This window comes from Artemia franciscana, chromosome 10, assembly GCF_032884065.1.
Source record: "Artemia franciscana chromosome 10, ASM3288406v1, whole genome shotgun sequence".
In the NCBI taxonomy this organism is placed as follows: domain Eukaryota; kingdom Metazoa; phylum Arthropoda; class Branchiopoda; order Anostraca; family Artemiidae; genus Artemia; species Artemia franciscana.
In genome coordinates, this window is record NC_088872.1 from 38,498,797 (window position 1) to 38,518,391 (window position 19,595).

Consider the following 19,595-nt stretch of genomic DNA (forward strand, 5'->3'; position numbering starts at 1 on the left):
GAAGATTATGAATATGATTTTTGAAAAAGGGGAAGTACCTAGCGATTTTTGGAAAACCCTAGTTAAATCCCTGTATAAAAAAGGTTATCCGAGTGAGTGTGGTAATTATAGACGCATTAGCCTGTTTTCTGTACAGAGCAAATTACTTGGTATGATGATACTTTTTAAATGTATTTTCGAGATATCATTTTACTATTAAGATTAATCGAGATAATAGTTACAATTCCTGAATCAGCGGCAAAAGGTAATTTTCTCTCGCTGGTTAGTTTTCTTTTCGAACGCTTTTTTTTCTTTTTTTTTGTACCATGGCCCGTGGTTCGTCCTTTACTGGATTGCAGCTGCAGCTACAACCATAAAGTTTACTCTTTTTTTATTCATTTCGTCTTGTTTATTTAGATTTCGAGAGTGGGAAGATCCTCATTTAGACACGCCCCCATATCACTATGGCACCCACTATAGCTCTGCGATGATAGTCTGCTCATATTTAATCAGATTAGAACCATTCACACAGCACTTTTTGAACCTACAGGTAAGTTGCAACAACGATATCACTTGATATGATTTAATTTGCTAAGAAATAAGAGGTTTCGTCAGAATTTCATCTGGTGGGATTGGGGTTAATTTAAACATGTAATCGTTGTTGCCTTTAAGTAATCATGAAAAAAATGATGTCTTTTAGGTGCTTTCCAAGTCGGAACTTAACTTTTGACCACTATATGCCTTTTCATTAATATGTTGCCGTAAGGCCCTAGACTGAAAATGAGTATGTTACCTGTGCTCAACCAGGGTAACTTAGAAAAGTTTAAACAAGAGATCTCTAATGTTGATTAGAATAATAAAGTTGAAAATCTAGATGATATAAATATAAGTTTTCAGAGATTTTATGATACATTGATCTCTATTTTGAGTAAAACTTGTGTAATGAATCGGACAAGGTCAAGGAAAAAGATGCCCAAAAAGCCGTGGTTGTCACCTAGTCTTCTGCGGTGCATAAATAAGAAAGACCAGTTATATAGGGATTCTATAAGGAATGAAAATGATCCAGTTTGCACAAGAGTTTATAAAAATTATAGAAATGCTCTTAATAAACTTTTCAGAAACGCAAAGAAAAATTATTTTGAGTGTAAATTTAAAGATGCTTGTGGTAACCCTGCTAAAACTTGGAAAATTATTAGAAGTGTTATACCTTCAACAGATCCGGTTCTGCCTGATGAAGTTACTACAAGTGATGGGTTAAAATCGAATGAGCCTGATGTAATTTGTAATGCCCTTTCGGAACATTTTGCAACTGTTGGGGCTCGATTTTCTCGTACTACAGTAGCTTCTGATAATGATCCTCCGCTTGAGACTTTTATGGGTACTTCTGTCGATGTATCAATGTATCTAAGACCTGTCACTCATGATGAAGTTCGTAAGATTATCTTTGAGATGAAAAGTTCTTCGGCTGGGAGTGATTCCATTAACCTTCTTGTTTTAAAAGCCGCGTTTCCAAGCATTTCACATATATTAACGTCCCTTATTAATGCTTGTTTTAAGCAAGGGAAGTTCCCCAATTGTCTTAAAATTGCAAGAATAACTCCTGTGTTTAAGGGTGGTAACAAGAATGATTTGGGGAATTATAGACCAATTTCATTATTACCTGTTGTTTCACGAGTTTTAGAAAAATGTATTAATATTAAAATTTATGAGCATTTGGAGCTTCATAAACTTCTACATCCAAATCAGTTTGGTTTCAGGAAGGGCAGAACAACAGAAATGGTGATTTCATTTATTACTACTATAATTAATGATGCTCTTGATAAAAAGCTTAGGGTAGCTGGTGAAGTTTTGGACTTAATTAAGGCGTTTGACACTGTTGACCATCGAATATTATTAAAAAAAATGTGAATTTAATGGATTAAGGGGTGCTGCATTGGGTTTGCTTTGCAGTTATCTTCAAAATAGACAGCAGTATGTCAATTTACAAGGATTTTTGTCTAGTAAAAATGTTGTTAATTGGGGGCTTCCCAAGGATCCGTACTGGGTCCGACTCTGTTTTTAATTTTTATTAATGATCTACCGCATGTTGTGAAAGCTCTGCCCAGAATTGACGACTTTGTTGACAATGGTCCGAGTAAGACCCAGCTTACTATGCCCTTATTTGCTGATGATACAACCTTGGTGTGTGTTGCCCCTACAGAACAACTGCTCATGTCAACGATAAATGCAGCAATGAGCAGGATATGTGCATGGCTTAAAATAAACCACCTTGACCTGAATATAGATAAGTCAAATTTTGTTATTTTCTCTCGATCTCCGAATTTTTACCCTTGGTTTACGGAAATGATTTCGGAGCGGGGAATTATTAAACGAACAAGATTCACCAAATACCTCGGAATCAATGTTGATGAAACCCTATCATTTAAAGATCATGTGAAGTCTGTTTCGAAAATATTGTCACGTAACTTAGGTATCATGCGCAAATTAAAACATATTTTCCCCCCAAATGTTCTACGATTGTTATATTTTTCCCTGATTCACCCTTACATTTTGTATTGCTCGTCGATTTGGCTTGGTACTTTCCCTTCGATAGTTCGTCCAATCCGTGTGATCCAGAATAATGCTATCCGAGTTTTTTGTGGTGTTGGGAACCAGAAGTCTCTGAGGTCTGTGTATAGATTTAAATATAATGCCTGCAGCTGGATTACGTGATTTTTATACGTTGATTTTTATATATAAGTATTACAGTGATAGCCTTCCTGATTGTTTTACAGGAATATTTTGTGAGAGGTCTGATGTTCACCACCACATTACTCAAATACGAGGTAATACTGAGGTTCCTCGATTAGTTTCAAGTAGGTCTTCTTTTTCACTTATTTACAGAGCTTCAAAACTTTGGAATAAACTGAGTATAGATATCAAGGAAATAGGTAGCCTTGGCCAGTTTAAGTCCGATTTACGTGTGGAGTTGCTCGGTAGGTATGCTTTTGAAACAGATTAACTAAAATAAAATTTACATAGGTTATTCATTTGTAATATATATGTATTTTTTTTTGTCTTGGGGTCACGCAAGGTAGTGTATTGTTTATGTTTTTTTTTTTTTTTTTTGATATATGGTCTCATTCTCCATATTTTCTTATTCTCCAAATTGTCTCTTTTCTTTCTTTGAATTTAGCACAGCCTCGCAAGCTTCGCTTATGTTGTGCTATTGATTAAGAAATGTTTATTTCTCATAAAATTGTTTTACTACTACTACTACTACTACTAAAATGCTAAGCACAGGCTTATCTGTCGTAAAGAAAATATGAAAGAACCTATCTAATGAAATATAATTCTACATAATCTTAAATCTGTAATTTTTGGACCAGCTAATAACTTTTTTCTATATTGCGACGTCGGTGCTTCCCTCAATATAAAATTGATTAAATCTAAAATAGAGTTTTATTTTAATGTATTTTTTATTTACTTTTTTGTCCGTAACTGGTGTCTTACTCTGAACATATTTGACTGTTAGTTTGAACTTAATATTGCACTCTAAACGGATAACAATAAATATAAAAAAAATAAATTGTGAAGTACCTCATTGATAAAATAAAATGAACAATAATCAGTATTTTCCAGTGTAAGATGAGGCAAATATCGCTCCTTTAACTAGGGTAATAAAGATGAGTTTTAAATGAATCAGCTGATATAACAATATTGTTTCCAAAAATCTACTGTCTCGCACATTGAAATGTGGTTATAAACAAGACCACCTGTTTTATTCTAGGGTGGCCATTTCGACCTTGCTGACAGAATGTTTCATAGTGTTCGTGAGGCATGGTATTCAGCCGCAAAGCATAATATGGCTGACGTAAAAGAGTTGATTCCAGAATTTTTTTACCTTCCTGATTTCCTTGTAAACACAAATCATTTTGATCTTGGAACCAAGCAGAGTGGAGTTCAAGTTGATGCTGTTGAACTACCTCCCTGGGCAAAAAATGATCCTCGAGAATTCATCCGAGTACACAGAGAGGTAAATTTTCATAAACATTTGCCAGGAATACCATAATGTCAAAAGCTAGATTTACGTTTTGCATAATGTCAAAAGCTAGACACTTTGTTTTTGTTTCTTCGCCACTGGTTAAACGCTGTAGTTGTCATCCCCTCACCACTTTAAAATAGTACGTTCGAAGGAAAATTTATTTTTTCAAAAAAATGATCACATGTACGTTAGAGACGGTCTCATACTATGTTTTTGCCTCTTACTACGACTGAAGTAATCTTGCTAATTCAATAAAGGCGCTTTGTATACAAGCTAACACTGCTTTACTTTACTTCTTTCAATTATGCCTCTTCTGCGTAAAAAAAACCGTATAACACCAGTGTTTTTATTATCCCTAAATTTTACTGTGTTTTCGAAGAGAAAATTGGTTTCTTCTTAGTCTCTCCAAAGATTAACGATTTATATTTTATGTTACCGTTCATTCAGTGACGAACGTTAATTCTCGGGGAGACTTCTGAGAGCAAATTTTCTTTTGGGATAATCCTCCTAAAATTTTAGGATAGTGCAAGTTCTATATATAAAACAGTCATTTTAACTTTATTCTATTTCCCCGGCATGGAAAATAACAGAATGTACTCTTTTCATACAGAAAACTTCTACTAAACGAAATCTGTTCTGAGTTCTATTGGCTCATTTTTTTGCAGTGATTCGTCGATGTCGTTATTTGCCTCAGAAAAATCCTCGTCAATCTTGCTATGATACCTCTCTGCCTTTGTTTTTGATTTTATCATTTTCATCCCTGATAATGGGGCCTCCCGCTCTCAGTATCGTTTTTTTTCTTTTGTACTAAAAACTCGAAGTGTGTGCTTCAACTTTTTTATTTTTGGAGAGTTGGTCAGGATTCTGTTCCAGTCGTGGTTTCTAATACCATTCAACTGAAGTGCAGCAATAGCTTTGGGATTTGGTAACACTGCTTCCAGCGTCTCAAAACCTGAGCTTGACTCAATAGCGTTCTCTTTCATTATTTGAAAGTATACGGTGGCTGATTCTTCTGGGGATACTGACCTTTCAGCTTATGATAAGCCTTTTCCTTGAGGCGCAGCTGTTTTAGATCAGTTACAGTTGCTGGGAGGAAATCAGCCTCTGAAAATACACCTGGATAGAATGATGTGAGCATTAGCAAACCAAGTAGCTGTGTTCTGAAGACCAGTTTTGAGTAAATGCTGATTTCTAAGGTCTTCACCACACAAGGGCAACACATCGAGGAGAACAGCCCGAAATATTATGCCAGGGACTTTCAACTTGAAAAAATTTCCAGACCAGGGAAATCATCTCTCTGCTTGCGCTCATGAAACCTGACATGGTGATGTTCTGGCCTGTTTTAACCGAAACTGTTGGATTCGTTTTTTCCTTCATTCGCAACACATGTGAAGCTTCTTTATTGGTTGGTAGCTCTGTTTTGTCCCAGTTCCAAATCCTGATTAGTCCAAATTGGTGACGAACATAAAGCGACTTGGACTTCTCAAAATCCAGACGCAATCACTTGTCTGTGTCTTCTAGCAAAAGCTCAGAAGTTCACCGTGTAACTTTGTTAAACCAGTACCAGTCGAGGCCAGTCAGTCGTTATGTCCTTAGCCCAGTTTTTTGTGAGAATTAAAAGTAAATAATATTTTTTTAAAACAGCCCTAGCATCCTTACTTCAACGAAGTTCAACCAGGACTGACAAAAAGAATGAAGTGAGAATATAAATTCTTTCAAACTAAAGAGAACAAAGTGATTAAATGCAAGTTCTCAGAGCCATCCTTGCATTTTTGGCAGCATGTCTCAATGCCTCAATACTATTATAAATCGGTTTAGTAAAATATTTTGTTTGATCATTTTTAATTAGATATGAGTATAAAGAGTTTAGTGAATATTCCCCTAAGTCCCTGTTCAAGGAAATATTATTATTTATTTTGAGATTAATTTCGATTGATTCTCGAACCACCTGTTTTATCCCCAAATCATTACTGATGAGTGAAGATTTTTCAAAAAGTATCGTGTGGGACGGATTATTAAATATATGCCAACCTAAAGCAGAATCAAAGGAGTTGTTGGAACTATTTGAAATTAATGCCTTGTCTGTGTCTTTTTTATGCTTTTGTAACCATTTTTCTAGATTCTGATGGGTCCTGCCGACATAGTAATTTCCACAATAACAGGGTATTTGATAGACCCCTCTTTGGCGAGGAACTGGGGTCTTATCTTTACCGGAATTTAAGAAATTAATGATTTTAAAATTATTAGTAAAAACTACGTACAGATTATTTTTTGTGCAGATATTTTTTAATTTTGTTTTGATTTTTGGGATATACGGAAGATAGACAATATTTGAGGGCTTATCAGTAGCCTCACATTGTGAAATATCTTCTTCGATTTTACAAGAATGTCTTTTTATTCTACAGTTAATTATTTTATTGACAAAAGGAATGGGGTATCCATTACCAAAAAGAATATCTCTGATAAAGTTTATTTCCGCATTTATATACGAATCGGATAAATATTCAGGGCACGATTAATGAGGGAAGTTACAACTGCTCTTTTAACTTGTGGGGGGGGGGGGGATTTGAATTAAAGTGAAGATATCTATTCGATAGATAGTAGTAGTCTATAGTAGTATATCGATATCGTACTATCGATAGATAGTAGTAGTATATCTATAGTATCTATAGATAGTTGGCTTTCGATAGATAGTAAAATCCAGTTTATCAGCATTACGAATAATTAACACATCTAAAAACAGTAGTTTATTTTCAATTTCAACTTCTAGGGTGAACTGCAAGTTTCGGTCATAAGTGTTAAGATGATCTAAGAATCCCCGAAGTTCAGCTTCCTCATAATTCCAAAGTGAAATTACGTCATCTATATAACGACCCCAATAGACGTGTTTTAAAAAATAAGAATTTAATGCCCAATTTTCAAGGTTCTCGACATAAATATTTGCCAGTAGCTCAGATAAAGGTTTTATAGCAGTAGCATTGTTCTTGGGTTTTTCATTTTAACGAAAATCTAACCTAGTCGAGCTAGAAGCTTAAAAACAGATTTCCTCGAGGCTCATAATGAAAAAGAGATTCGACTCTTTAAATTTTTTAAGTTATTTAAGAAAAAAAAACTTACCCAAGAATGAGAAGTTGACTCAAGTTCTAGACATTAAAATTGTTATTGTATACTTGAGTTACAAAGATTCGAAAACTGATAAGCTTTATATTTAATTCTAGGCACTTGAATGTGACTACGTTTCCGCACATCTTCATGAATGGATTGATTTAATATTTGGATTTAAACAACAAGGACAAGCAGCTGTTGATGCTGTCAACGTTTTTCATCACCTTTTTTACGAAGGCAATGTCGATATCTACAGTATTGAAGACCCTCTTAAGCGGAACGCGATTATTGGATTCATAAACAATTTTGGTCAGACGCCAAAACCTTTATTTAAAAAGCCACACCCGGCCAAGAAAGTTGGCAAAAATGGTTTTCCAACTGAATCCTCTCAAGTTTTCTCAATGGGATCCGCGGCTGCTGAAAAATTGTTTTTTCATCATCTGCACACCTTAAGACCTTCTCTACAGCCTATTAAAGAATTGAAACGGCCTGTTGGGCAGATAGTTCAGCAAGATAGAGCCTTGTTGGCAGTTGAAGAAAATAAAGCGTTTATTCCACCCTCAAATATCAGATGTGTATCCTGGGGTTATGCTGATCATACAATAAGAATTAGCACATATGAAAATGACAGGTCAATTCTTATATGTGAAAGCCAACAGTATGGCGATATTTTGGCATGCATCTGTCCTACTCCAAAACTTATTATTAGTGGAGGCTCTGATACTGTCGTGACTGTTTGGGAACTTGGCCGGAAGACACTTGAGGTGAAAAAGCGCCTTTACGGTCATACAGATGTTGTTACTTGCTTGGTTGCAAAACAGTCATATCAAATAATCGTATCAGGCTCTCGGGATTGCAGTGCCATTATATGGGATCTGTCACGTCTCAGTTTCATTCGACAACTACGTGCTCATCCTGGTCCGATCACAGCTGTGTCAGTTAATGAGTTAACAGGAGATATTGCAACTTGTGCTGGGACGTGGCTCTTTCTTTGGTCGGTAAACGGTGAATTACTTGCCAGTGTTAATACACTAGTTGGTCGTGCTGACAGAATGCAGCAAATACTATGTGTCGCTTTTTCTCAGGCCTTAGAGTGGGATCCAAGGAATGTGGTATTAACAGGATCAACCGATGGTGTTGTACGTATGTGGTGTTTAGAGTATGTCCAAGTGCCTATTGATGAGCCCTCTGTAACTACTGTTGAGGAAAAGGTGAACGTTGAGGAAAGTCTCGTAAAGCAGGAGCTGCTCAAAGGCGAATCAGATCAGGAAAGTTCAGATGATGATGATAATCAAAGTTCTGAGTTGCATAAACGTCTGCAAAGTATTATTGCAGAAAATCAAGAATTATTAATTGAACTCAGGGGAGAAAAACTTGGAAAAGGCCAACTCGAAAGACAATCCTCTATCGATGAACCTGTCCGAAGCTCTGATGCAGAAGTTTTCTATCAATCTGTTTACGATCATCAAATTGATGGTACCTTTGATCAAGATAGCTTCGAGGATCTTAACTCACGATCTGGATCCTTTGATGTAAAGGAAGAACAAGGACAGACTCTGCCTGAAAACATGTCAGATCAGGTAAAAATAAATAAATCTTCTTATTCATTGCATGCCAAATTTTAGTATAAATTCTTCTTCTTTTTTTAATAACTTTTTCTTTAAACTAGAATTTCGAAGTACTTGGCTTTTTTCTTCAACGTTATTCTGGGTAGTTTTCAAGTTTGTCTGGGTAGCAAAAAAAAAGAAAAAAAGATTTATGTTTGCTTTTAAAGTTTCTTTTAATATTATTGTTTTACTCTTTTCGGTAAGCTTAGTCAATCTTTTCATATTTTCATCCTAAATATTTAAATTTGTAATTATGCTGACAAGTCTATCATGCGGAACTTCACGCCTAGACCATATCTACCTCTCGTTTAAACTACCAAAAAGCCATAGACCCTTTGTGCATGATGAAAGCTATACTTGTAAACGGGTTTCTGATTTTCTTGAAATATGGTTTTGAATTTGATCCGCTAAACAGACGAAGTTAAAAAAAACGTTTATAACACTGAAGTAGTTTCTGAACTGTGGGAATTGTTTTCGTCTGTTAAAAAGTATTATTTCAGGCTTAGTTCATTCTTTCTGCTTTTTCTTTCTCACATTACAAATCTAGCTGTTTTAAGATTATCACTGTATTTCCTATTTCATTCATGCGGATGAAGTATCAAGGTTTTGTCTTACGGTTCAAACCAAATGGCATTAAGATTTTGTTTTATTTTTGCAGATTCGGCAAAGAAAGTTAAGTCCTACTCGCAGGGCAAATCTGTGCAAAAGTGTTGGTAATATGATGACGTTGCATGGTGATTTTAGTGATGATTCCGATGAAGATTTGCGGGACAAACCAAAGCCCCTGAAGTCAAGTAGGAGTGTCAGTAGCCTTGGAGATTCCTTTGTCGTCGTTGGAAATCTTCAGGCGCCAAATTCGGAAAATAAAATAGGCCAACATAAACCAGATTGTGGGTTTAAAAAGGAACCAAGGAATCCTCTACGTGAAGGTATGTTAGTGTCTTCCGGGTTCGAGCTAGCTCTTTTCTTCTACGAAGGATATTCAAACTGTATCAGAAGCTGTGAAATACTATTATATTTTTACTTTAATATGAATTTCATCCTCTGCTTGAAACAATATTGCGTGCTTAACTACATTTTTGGCGAAATTTAGCCAAGGTTTCATCCATATGAAACTCCCTTATTTGTGCCAAACAGTGCAACCACTAAGAACTTGAAAGAATAGTATGTTTTAAGAAAAAAAAATAAAATTTATGTGATTTATTCCTTTTAGTTTTAGAACAATAATATAATTCTTAAATTATTGTATCTAAATGAAAAAAGCAGTATCGCCGTCTTAGCCTCCGAATCAAATCAAAACGGAAAGAACAGAGAAATCCCGTTTCTTTTAAATAGTGAGCAGAATAACAAAGTAGACTAGGAAATTCATGTATCTTAATTATATAGTCAATAAATGAACGTTATATAGTCAACTATATAATTATATAGTCAATAAATTACAGACGGAACTTCCGAAAGTCAGCTGCGTACCCCTCGCTGACCTGTATCACAAGATTACCACAGTTTTCTTGGAATTAGGCTACTTCTCATCACCATGTGAAGCCGCGATAGCCCCTCTTAATTAGAAAGCTTCAAAAGCAGTTTGCGATAAACATCAACGATTTACTCTTAGCAGACATGCCGCTAAAATTCTGACAAGAGTCATTCTTGAACGCACCTGAGCAATATGCTCAGCGGTCATCCCAGAATATCAGGGGAATTTCCCGTCAAATAGGTTGACGCTTGATGAGATATCTACCTTTCGTGAAATCACGGAAAAATATCTAGAACGTGACCTCAATATCTACCAATTCTTCATAGACTTCAAAGAGGCGTTCAACCTAATATGGAGAGAAGGTATGTCACACATTCTCTTTCACTTTGGAATCCCACCCAACTTGGTTTCCTTAATTTTAGACATATACTCAGAGTCCAGGAGACCCATTATGACTGGAGAAGGGTTCACCTAAAGCTGTGAAAACTCGACTAGTTTTCTGCATGGCTGCCTGCTGTCACCGTAGCTCTTTAATTTCTTTTTAACTACAGTCCTTTCACTCGTGGGTAGGTAGTCGGGTGCCCTCATAGCAGGAGCAATGACAGGCAAACTAGCTTACGCCAATTATATAGACTTGACTCTCTCCGTGATCTTCAATCCCAGGCCAACATCGCTCACACGACTACCAATCTTTTGGGATTACCATTAATGCCTCGAAAGCGAAATCTATACGCTACTCGCGTAAACCTGAATCCCCAGAAAATCCCACTTTCCCCCTTGGAGGCGATAATATAAAGTAAGTCGAGGAATTTACCTATCTTGTGGTAGCTTGCTCAATTCTGACATTAACCATTCCAGAGACATCAAGACATTCCTAGTACTTGCGAACTGCAGTTTTTCAAACTCTGATGAAGAGTTTATCAACAATGCTTAAAGTAATGCTATTCAACTCGCTGATTATTCCATCACCAGTTATGCCTGTGAAACTTGGATTGTTATAACAGATGATCAGGATCAGGTTCGTCTTGCTGCCTCTGAAATAAAATCACTAAAGTGTATTACTGTGATCACTTACCATGATAGAATATCCAACACCGAACTGCTCCAAAGTTTCAAGGTTAAACATAGAATCTTCGACAGAATAAACCTGCAACGACTTAGAGGGCTAGGATACATCAAGCTTATGGAAAGCACTCGCCTCGTGAAGATAGCCTATGAAAGCCGTGTACATGAATTTAGCCCAAGAGAATGCCCCCAAAAAGATGGAAAGACAATTTGTCGTCGCTGAACATGTCATACTTTCTCTGTCTGGCAAAATGTAGAAGTTCATATAATAGTTACATCAGTAGACTGACAAAAGAAGTGCCCCTAAAACAACCATCGAGGATTGTTGGGACTTTAGTCGAGTCAGTTCATTATCGTTAAATCACCAAACAAAAGTTGAGAATGTTTTGACTTTTGTTCAGTCACAATTACTCTAATTAGTTTTGTGCTCATTTTTTTAGGTGCAGAGCAAATCTATACATGATTTTCTTATGAACTGACTGAAGAATAAGTATGCTTTCCGTTACGAATTTCTTAAAATGGTTTTATGAATACCTGTATTTATTCCGTCTTTGAGGTAGCCTTAATAAAGAAATTGAGGAGGCTAAGATCTAGGATATTAGGTAACCTCCTAAAACCAGTCTTTAGGCTGATCCTGTGGCTTCCAAAAAATCTTCAATCCGAAAGTTTTTATCTATGGAAACTTTTACCTCCTTACTGGAGCCAGAAGGTTTTAATGACCTTAACATTCTGATCCTTCCTGCCTGCCCAATTCTCCAAAGAAGGGAGATCTAGTCACAATTCTCGCTGAGAATAGAGTCTTTGATATGCCCTTACGGGATTGGGGAAACCGGAATGGAAAAACTCATGTTGTATTGAGGACCTCCAGAAACCCATTTCTTCGAGTAAACTTTTCCTTTAAGAGGCGAGCGGCTTTCATCTGAGGTCTTATTATTATCTGAGGGCTTTTATGTTCCTTATTCTATATTGTATGCTATATGTATTAGTCCCTGTGTCAGTTAAAAGAAGAATTGCATGAACTTAGCTCTTTTTTTAGCTATGTATATATATATATATATATATATATATATATATATATATATATATATATATATATATATATATATATATATAAATGAGGACCATCGTGGTGTAAGACAGTAAGGGTTACGTTTTTCCAATCCTAGTCTTATGAAAAAGACTTATGAAAACTTCTTATGAAAACTACTGATGCCTTTTTGTTTAACACTAACTTTTTCCTTTGTCCGTTTGAGAAAATAAATAGTCAGTCTGTTTTGTCTATAAGCCGGGAAAAAAAAACGTGAACAAAATATACAAGCCGTGAACAAAAGTCTTTTTGGTTCTTATCCTTCTCTGTACTGAATATAAACTGGCAATCTTTAGCGGTGTGAATCACAGTTTAGCCGTTTGATTCCCAAACATAAACATGACCACAAAATATGTCAGCGCTTTTTTTTTTTTTTTTTTTTTAGTTTTCGAAAAATACGTGCAGTTATTTAGTAGTTTTGCAAGATTGAAAGTTGAAAGTGTTAGGAATGCCAGCTTTTTATTTAAAACTGCCTGGCTCATACAATTGGACTGACTCGCAAATTAGATGAATGGTCAGTTCATAAGCGATGATTCCAAGCCCGGTGCAAGCAACAATCGTTTTAAATATAATGGCTTAGCAGTATATCGGAATACAAATTAAACAGCAGGAAAGTGCGCGTACCGGTGCTAGCCAGCGGGCATATTTTGTTACAGAGTACAGCTATAGGAACTATTAGCTGATTAATAATGTTCTTAACCCTTAATAGTCACTTCGTGCCTTTTGTTAAGCGGAAAAGAAATAGAGTTTTTGGATTATTTTTTTTTTACAGAAATCGTAAGCTTTTTGGATCTTGTCGCAAAAATAATATATAAAAAATGTATATCTTGAAAATGGACTTTTACCTTTTTAACAACACCAAGTTTGTCAACTTTTTGCAGTATAAATTGGATTTATTGTACGTTGCCTTTTTTCAGGTTTCAAATGGCAAAGACAGTTGGTATTCTCGAGCAAGCTAACAATGCACACTGCTTTTGATCGGCCCGATAATGCGTATCCTGCTTCTATTACCGCTCTTCAAGTTTCGAGGTCCATAATTTTTTTTTCTTTTTTACAGCTCTGTTTTTGCTTTTGTCTATTCTACTCGGCCCAGTTAATGCTTAAACATGTTTCGTAGTTACTGTTCTTCCTTTATTTAAGGAGTAAGAAAACAGATGCCTTTTCTTTTTATGACAAATAACTTTTCTATTACATCTTTCATGGTACCGTCCCGTATCAAACTAAGGATTGCATATGCTGTATTTTTTTTAAAGGAATCGAGAGACGGGTTTTCAGGGGTGATGCTCCGCGAGAGAACTTTCCAAGTGGAAGTGCAATGTCTATGAAGGCTGTCCTTACGTACTCAGAACGGGGTCTGTTCTTGTTGGTAGTCCAAGCGTCTCTGCCGCATAGTCTAAAGCCAACAGATGGTGCTAGGTGATATACTTGTGGAAAACATTCATTGACGCCACATTAAATCTCTCACTTAGATACTGATTGATACCCTTGATCATCCTTAAAACACTGTTTCGGATGCGCTGAAGATTTTATCCAAGCAAGAGGTACCAGCAGATTTTAGGAGCCCCTGCAATGGTATGGCATCCAAATTTTGTGGTAGGCTTAACGCATGACTTTTAGAGGGAAATGATCAATTATGAAGGCTATGCATTCTTAGAACAAAAAATCAATCTCTAGTTCTTTCGTGCACTTCAAGTCTGATGATAGGTCTGACGAGAAATGCATTCCCAAAAGATGTGGCTGATCAACTTTATTGATAGCTACACCTTTATAGTTGAATTCGGGGCGTCAACGAGTAATCTCTGGTTGGATGACAGATGGCTCTTTAGCCTTAGATGGGTCGAATTTGACCATCCATGCATCATATCATTTTTCTATCTCTGAAAGATGCACTTCTAGGGAAAGGAAAGCTTGCACTAAGTCTTTGGGTCTATGGACAACTGGACAGACCGTGTAATCGTAACAAAATTAATTCAGAAGATTCAAGAGACAGAACCTTAGCTTCTCCGGGATTTCATTTGAGGTAGACCTATCGAGAATGTTACAAAAAGGACGATCTCTTAACAAAATCTCTCAAGAGCTTGAAGTGGTCAACTTTAATTTCCATATATGTGGGAGTGATTTGTGTTTCGCACCTCCCCCCCTTCCGCCCTTCCCAAAGGAAAAAAAATCCTGTGTAAGCTCCTGGGTTGGTAAATCATTTTGAAATAATCCTCTCGTTGGATTTCTCGCTTGGAGACCATTATGATCCTTTCCTTTTTTATAATTCATCCTTTTTGGGAGGGGGGCTGATGAATTCCCCGCTCCCAATTGTTTCGATTTTAGAGCCTGTTTTCAGCCATTCTCAACCCTTCAGATGTTTATTGCTTCTCAAGATATAAAATCTGGATTGATACCTTGGCAATTAAACTTGCAGGGAGAAGCTTTCAACAAGCTTTATCAAGGAACAAAATAAGTCAAACGTAATTTTTGGGCTCAAATACACATATACCCACTGATGAACAAATACCAACATATTAGCTAACAGTTAGAGAGTAGAATAGTGTTGGAATTTCTTAAGGTAAAATTGGCAACATGTTTCCATGCCTTAAATCAGCATCTACGTTTAACAGTAGTGCTTATTCCTGCTGGAACTATTAATAGTTTGCTACACTTACTTTCTCTATTTTCTATTTAGAGCCCAATACAGGTGTAGATAAAATGCATTCCTTGCATTGATATGTATCTACACGTGTCTATGATTGTTCAGTCAGTATATTTTTAGAGCTAACACCGACACAATTAATGTTGGTTTCGTAAATTTCAACGTTACTCAAGGGTCAAATCTAAATATATGGAACTTACTCTTAAGGTTTTTGTAATGTTGAATGGCAATTGGGAAAGTATAGAATGATAAATTATGTTAAGATGACAGGAAATGTTCGAAAAACAAATGCTATTGTTATTAACAACTCACTACAGTACCAATTCGCCTGTAACCTCCTCCATCCCAATTAGTTCAAAATTTCCCCCTCCCCCCCCTCCTATGAAGTTCCAGTTGTTAATGTGTTTCTAATTTGTTATACTCTTCGTTTTATGAGGTCCTTTTGTAAACCAGTAGCCAATCAGAAAAGAAAAAAAGATAGGTAAGAAAAAGAGAAAATCTTAGATAATTAGTCTGAATTAGAACACATGTTCTACCTTTTTTCCTTACCGTCAGTGGTCTCCAAAACGTGCAAGATGACCTTTTTATGTATAATTACAATGTGTGTCAAACCTAAAGCAGTTTAAAGTGTAGTAGATCCAAAATGCTTGCACAATTGATTTGTAGTTAGACATGTTTAACATTGGTGCACACAGGATTTATTCTCAAAATACTAAGATCAAAATCAGAGCATTTTTAGCCACTTGGACCCATCTTAGATTTATTCCTACCTGAAAACCGCGATTTTCCAAGATCTCTCTTTTGGTTCTTTCAAAACTATATTTTTTAGGGCAGTACCACATTTTAGCCAGTGTTGCCACATTGAACCAGCCAACAAATCAATTAGTCAAATTTGACAATGCTTTTCGCCCGGAAAATTTCAAACATTATCATTCTGTTGATTCCCAAGGACAACTATAACGTCAAAGGAAAGCTACATTTTCTTAAGCTGTTTGGTGCCATGTATTTTTAGCTGTTTTTTTTGGAGGGGGGGGGGGGGGGTTGTTGCTGATTTTTCACCTGCTTTTATTTTCTTCTTCTTTTTATTTTGTGTTCGCTATTTCCAAAGACTGCATAGCTGCATATGAATTTTTTTCCATTAAAAATTGAATTCGCGATATTTTTATTTCTGAGTGGTTGTTGGCCTCATACGGCTTGGTGCTGCGGTGAACTGTTAGTTGTAGTAGTAGTAGTATGTACGATTGTGTAAGCCTCCATTTAACCAATCAAAAAATTAGATTAGTTTCCCTGTCCTTGGTACTTTAAGAGAGAGGAGACCGGGCAATATCCCTTCTTTATTTATGCAAGCCTGGATTTTTGGAATGTTTTGTTGAAAACAAATTATTTGCATTAAATTAGTGAATTGCTCACAGGGATGTTAAAACTTGAAGTCTTTGACAGAACGTTGCCAAAGTTGGTGATCTGCTTTGTTCAAATTATATTTAAACAGTTACCACTTTTATAGGGATCACCGTAGTGTTTATGTGGGAGATGCTCGTGGTCGTATTTACTCTTGGTCTGTTGCTGACCTACCAGGGAAGTCAATGGCAGATTATTGGCTCAAAGATGAAGTAGCCGAATCCTGCCGAAGTTGTAGCACTCGTTTCACTTTGACAGAAAGGAAGCATCATTGTCGAAATTGTGGCCACGTTTTTTGCTCCAGGTATGCAGTCTTTCGATGATAAACATTAATTATTGATATAATGTTAACATCAATTAACATTATTGATTAACGTTACTTATTAATATAATATCAATTATATAATCATTCGTTATCAGTGCTTGCGTTCTCAAGACATTATTCGCAATGTGCTAGTGTATATTTGTTATATTAGGTATATTGAGGATATTCTATACAATACATATATTCAATACATAGAGTATTGAGTATATTCTCAGTACATAACATATAGGAATTTCATCAATGTAGCTCTTCATATATAAATAAAAAAGTAGTGTTATTCAAAACTTGTCAAATTATTGTTAAATATTCGGGTATTACGTTCGCAAGCATTGACATAGCTGAGGGTGGGGTGTACAATGTTCCTTAAAATGATATGTTGAACTGTAGAGGTTTCAAAATAATATTTCATAGATAAAAGAACTTCCCCAAATGTACGAAGTAGCCGTTTCTGTAGTCATTCGTGGCAAATAGCAACGATTGTGATATAATTGGTAGTTGTCGTGCGAAAAAAAATTAATTGCAAGTTCTGCTAATTGGAGAATAAGATTCAATTGTTACCAGTTGGCGCAAAGCCTTAATACTAATAGTTACAAGAATTTGGAACCTGAATAAATGAAAAAAAAATTCGAAATTGCAGGCAGGCTGGAATCTTTTATCAAATGAAGAAATAATCCAAGAATTATATTACCGGTTTTGTTCTTGTCAGCCAAACGAAAAGCCGTCCGCAAATGGGGTGGGAGGATGTCGTAAGAAAAGATTTAAGGGAAACGGGAACTTCTTGGGATGGTATAAGAATAGAGGCTTTGAATAGACTGGGATGGAGGAGGAACGTGCGTAGCACTGTTGGCCTCAGGCGGCTTGGTGCTGCTGTGTGTTGTTGGCAGCATTTTATTCTCCTTTTTTCTTTACTTACTTGCCTAATTATCGACCTTTTTATCAATTTACCTTATACTCTTCTTTTAATGTTAGGCAATGTAATTTTTAAGCTTTATTTTAATTGTGTAAGAGGGCTTGCGCGTATGGATCAAATCATTCTTAGTTTACATTGCTTTACAGGTGCAGTCGCTTCGAGTCAGAAATAACGCGACTACGGATTCGACGTCCAGTCCGTGTGTGTCAGACATGTCACCAGCTATTAAGGAATTCCTGTGAAACCTGAAGAGTATCTAGTTCTAATCGAAAGTAGTTTGTCTCTATTCAAATTTTAAATGTTGATATTTATATTGTATAACTGTTTTTGTTTTGATTTCTTACATTCCGTGTTCACCTAATTAATTTTTTCCTGTTGAGTTTGGCTTATTTATGTAGATTTTTGTCACTTTTAGTTTTTGCGTTGAATTTTTATAAATGTGCCATATTTATTTCTTTAAAATATAAATTAGAACTGCTAAAATGTTTCCAAGGATTTTTGCTTTATCCAATGTAAGTGTTGTATGCAGGGGCGATAGTAGATATACCTGGTATGTAACCGCCCCGTGGGCCACTACAGTAGGGTGCCAAAACAGGGCCTTCCGTCTAATTTATAAATAAAGAACGCGTTATTAAACTGCTGCAATATCTTTTTTATTCCCTCCCAATATATATATATATATATATATATATATATATATATATATATATATATATATATATATATATATATATATATATATATATATATATATATATATATATATATATTATTTTTTAAGAATACAGATTGATTTTTCGATTACAACCATCATAGATCTCAGCTTTGCCACGTTAAAAGGAGAAGGTGTACAATTTATATCATTTTAAAAATCAGCCGGCTGTTGCAATTAATAAACTGAAACCAATGCAATTAGATTCTCGGTAACCGTAAATTTATGACTATAAATTACAACTGTGGATAGCCATGTTGTTTTTTATGGGCATTTTTTTTTTGCTTAGAAGGAGGCTTAAAGGTTACGATTACTGCAAGTTTCTGGTGCCATGTAGTATTTTTCAGCCGACATGCAGTTATCAGGTTTCAACGAAAGAAACAATTATATCACTTGAAAGCTACGCTAAGAAAATTAAAGCTAAGCTAAGTAAAAGTTTCAGTTTTATCTACCAACCAAATTACAATTTTGAAATTTGCGTTAGTTTTTTTGTATTGAAAAATATACCGAAAAGCCTTGTCAGAAATGTGTCATTTCATTTTTTTCCTTAGGATGCCCTTGGACCAGGAGCTTTTGGATAAAGGTTTCAAACCAATCAGAAATGACAAGTTTTCGACCTATTTTTCTACCCCCTAAAGTTTTTCTCCTTCCTGCAAAGAAATGAGTTCTTCTTGGCCCTGGGAACGATCCCTGACAGTTTCGAGTCAATAAGACGAAAAATTGTTTTTTAGCACTTTCGGGCCCATTTTGTGGCGAGCAATTGTTTTTCTTCATTTTTTTTTTGTACTTTGGCGGCAAATTCCTGCTACTTCACCATTGATGTATTTATTATTCCCATAGGGGTTTCTTGAAAAATTTCAACAGGTCGAACACAATTTTTCTATCCCCCAAATCTGATCGCTCCCTCCCCTTCCCCTGCCATTCAACACTATTGAAAAGCTATTAATATAGCCCCTTCGCTTCCGCAATCATAATTTTACATAGTGGAGCACTTGTCCCTAAAGATGTATGCAGTCTGTACAAAATAAGCGGTTAGTTTGGATAATTACTGTTATAACTCATTTCACTGAGTCGATTCATTTGAGAAAAGGCCGTATCCAGGAGGGGGGTTGGGTAGGGGTTCCCCCCCCCCAAAAAAATGTTTATCTGAATGTTAAGAACGTAACAAAAATGAATATAAACAAATTTTTTTTGCGTTTTGAGGGTTTTTTGTACCCCCTCCCCCCGCCGAAAAAAAATCTTTGTGTAAAACAATCCCCGAAAAAAAA

At 35.8% G+C, this 19,595-nt stretch overlaps 1 protein-coding gene across 1 annotated transcript in view; it reads left to right on the forward strand.

Moving 5' to 3' along the window:
- LOC136032468 (WD repeat and FYVE domain-containing protein 3-like) overlaps positions 1-18,098 on the forward strand; it is a 34,601-nt gene extending 16,503 nt beyond the window's left edge. The window contains exons 5-11 of the mRNA XM_065712779.1: positions 397-529; positions 3,749-3,994; positions 7,222-8,688; positions 9,374-9,644; positions 13,259-13,370; positions 16,487-16,684; positions 17,762-18,098. Coding sequence (XP_065568851.1) covers positions 397-529; positions 3,749-3,994; positions 7,222-8,688; positions 9,374-9,644; positions 13,259-13,370; positions 16,487-16,684; positions 17,762-17,864 — 2,530 coding nt within the window. The 3' untranslated portion in view covers positions 17,865-18,098. The remainder of the gene's footprint in view (positions 1-396; positions 530-3,748; positions 3,995-7,221; positions 8,689-9,373; positions 9,645-13,258; positions 13,371-16,486; positions 16,685-17,761) is intronic.
- The last annotated feature ends 1,497 nt before the right edge of the window (positions 18,099-19,595 follow it).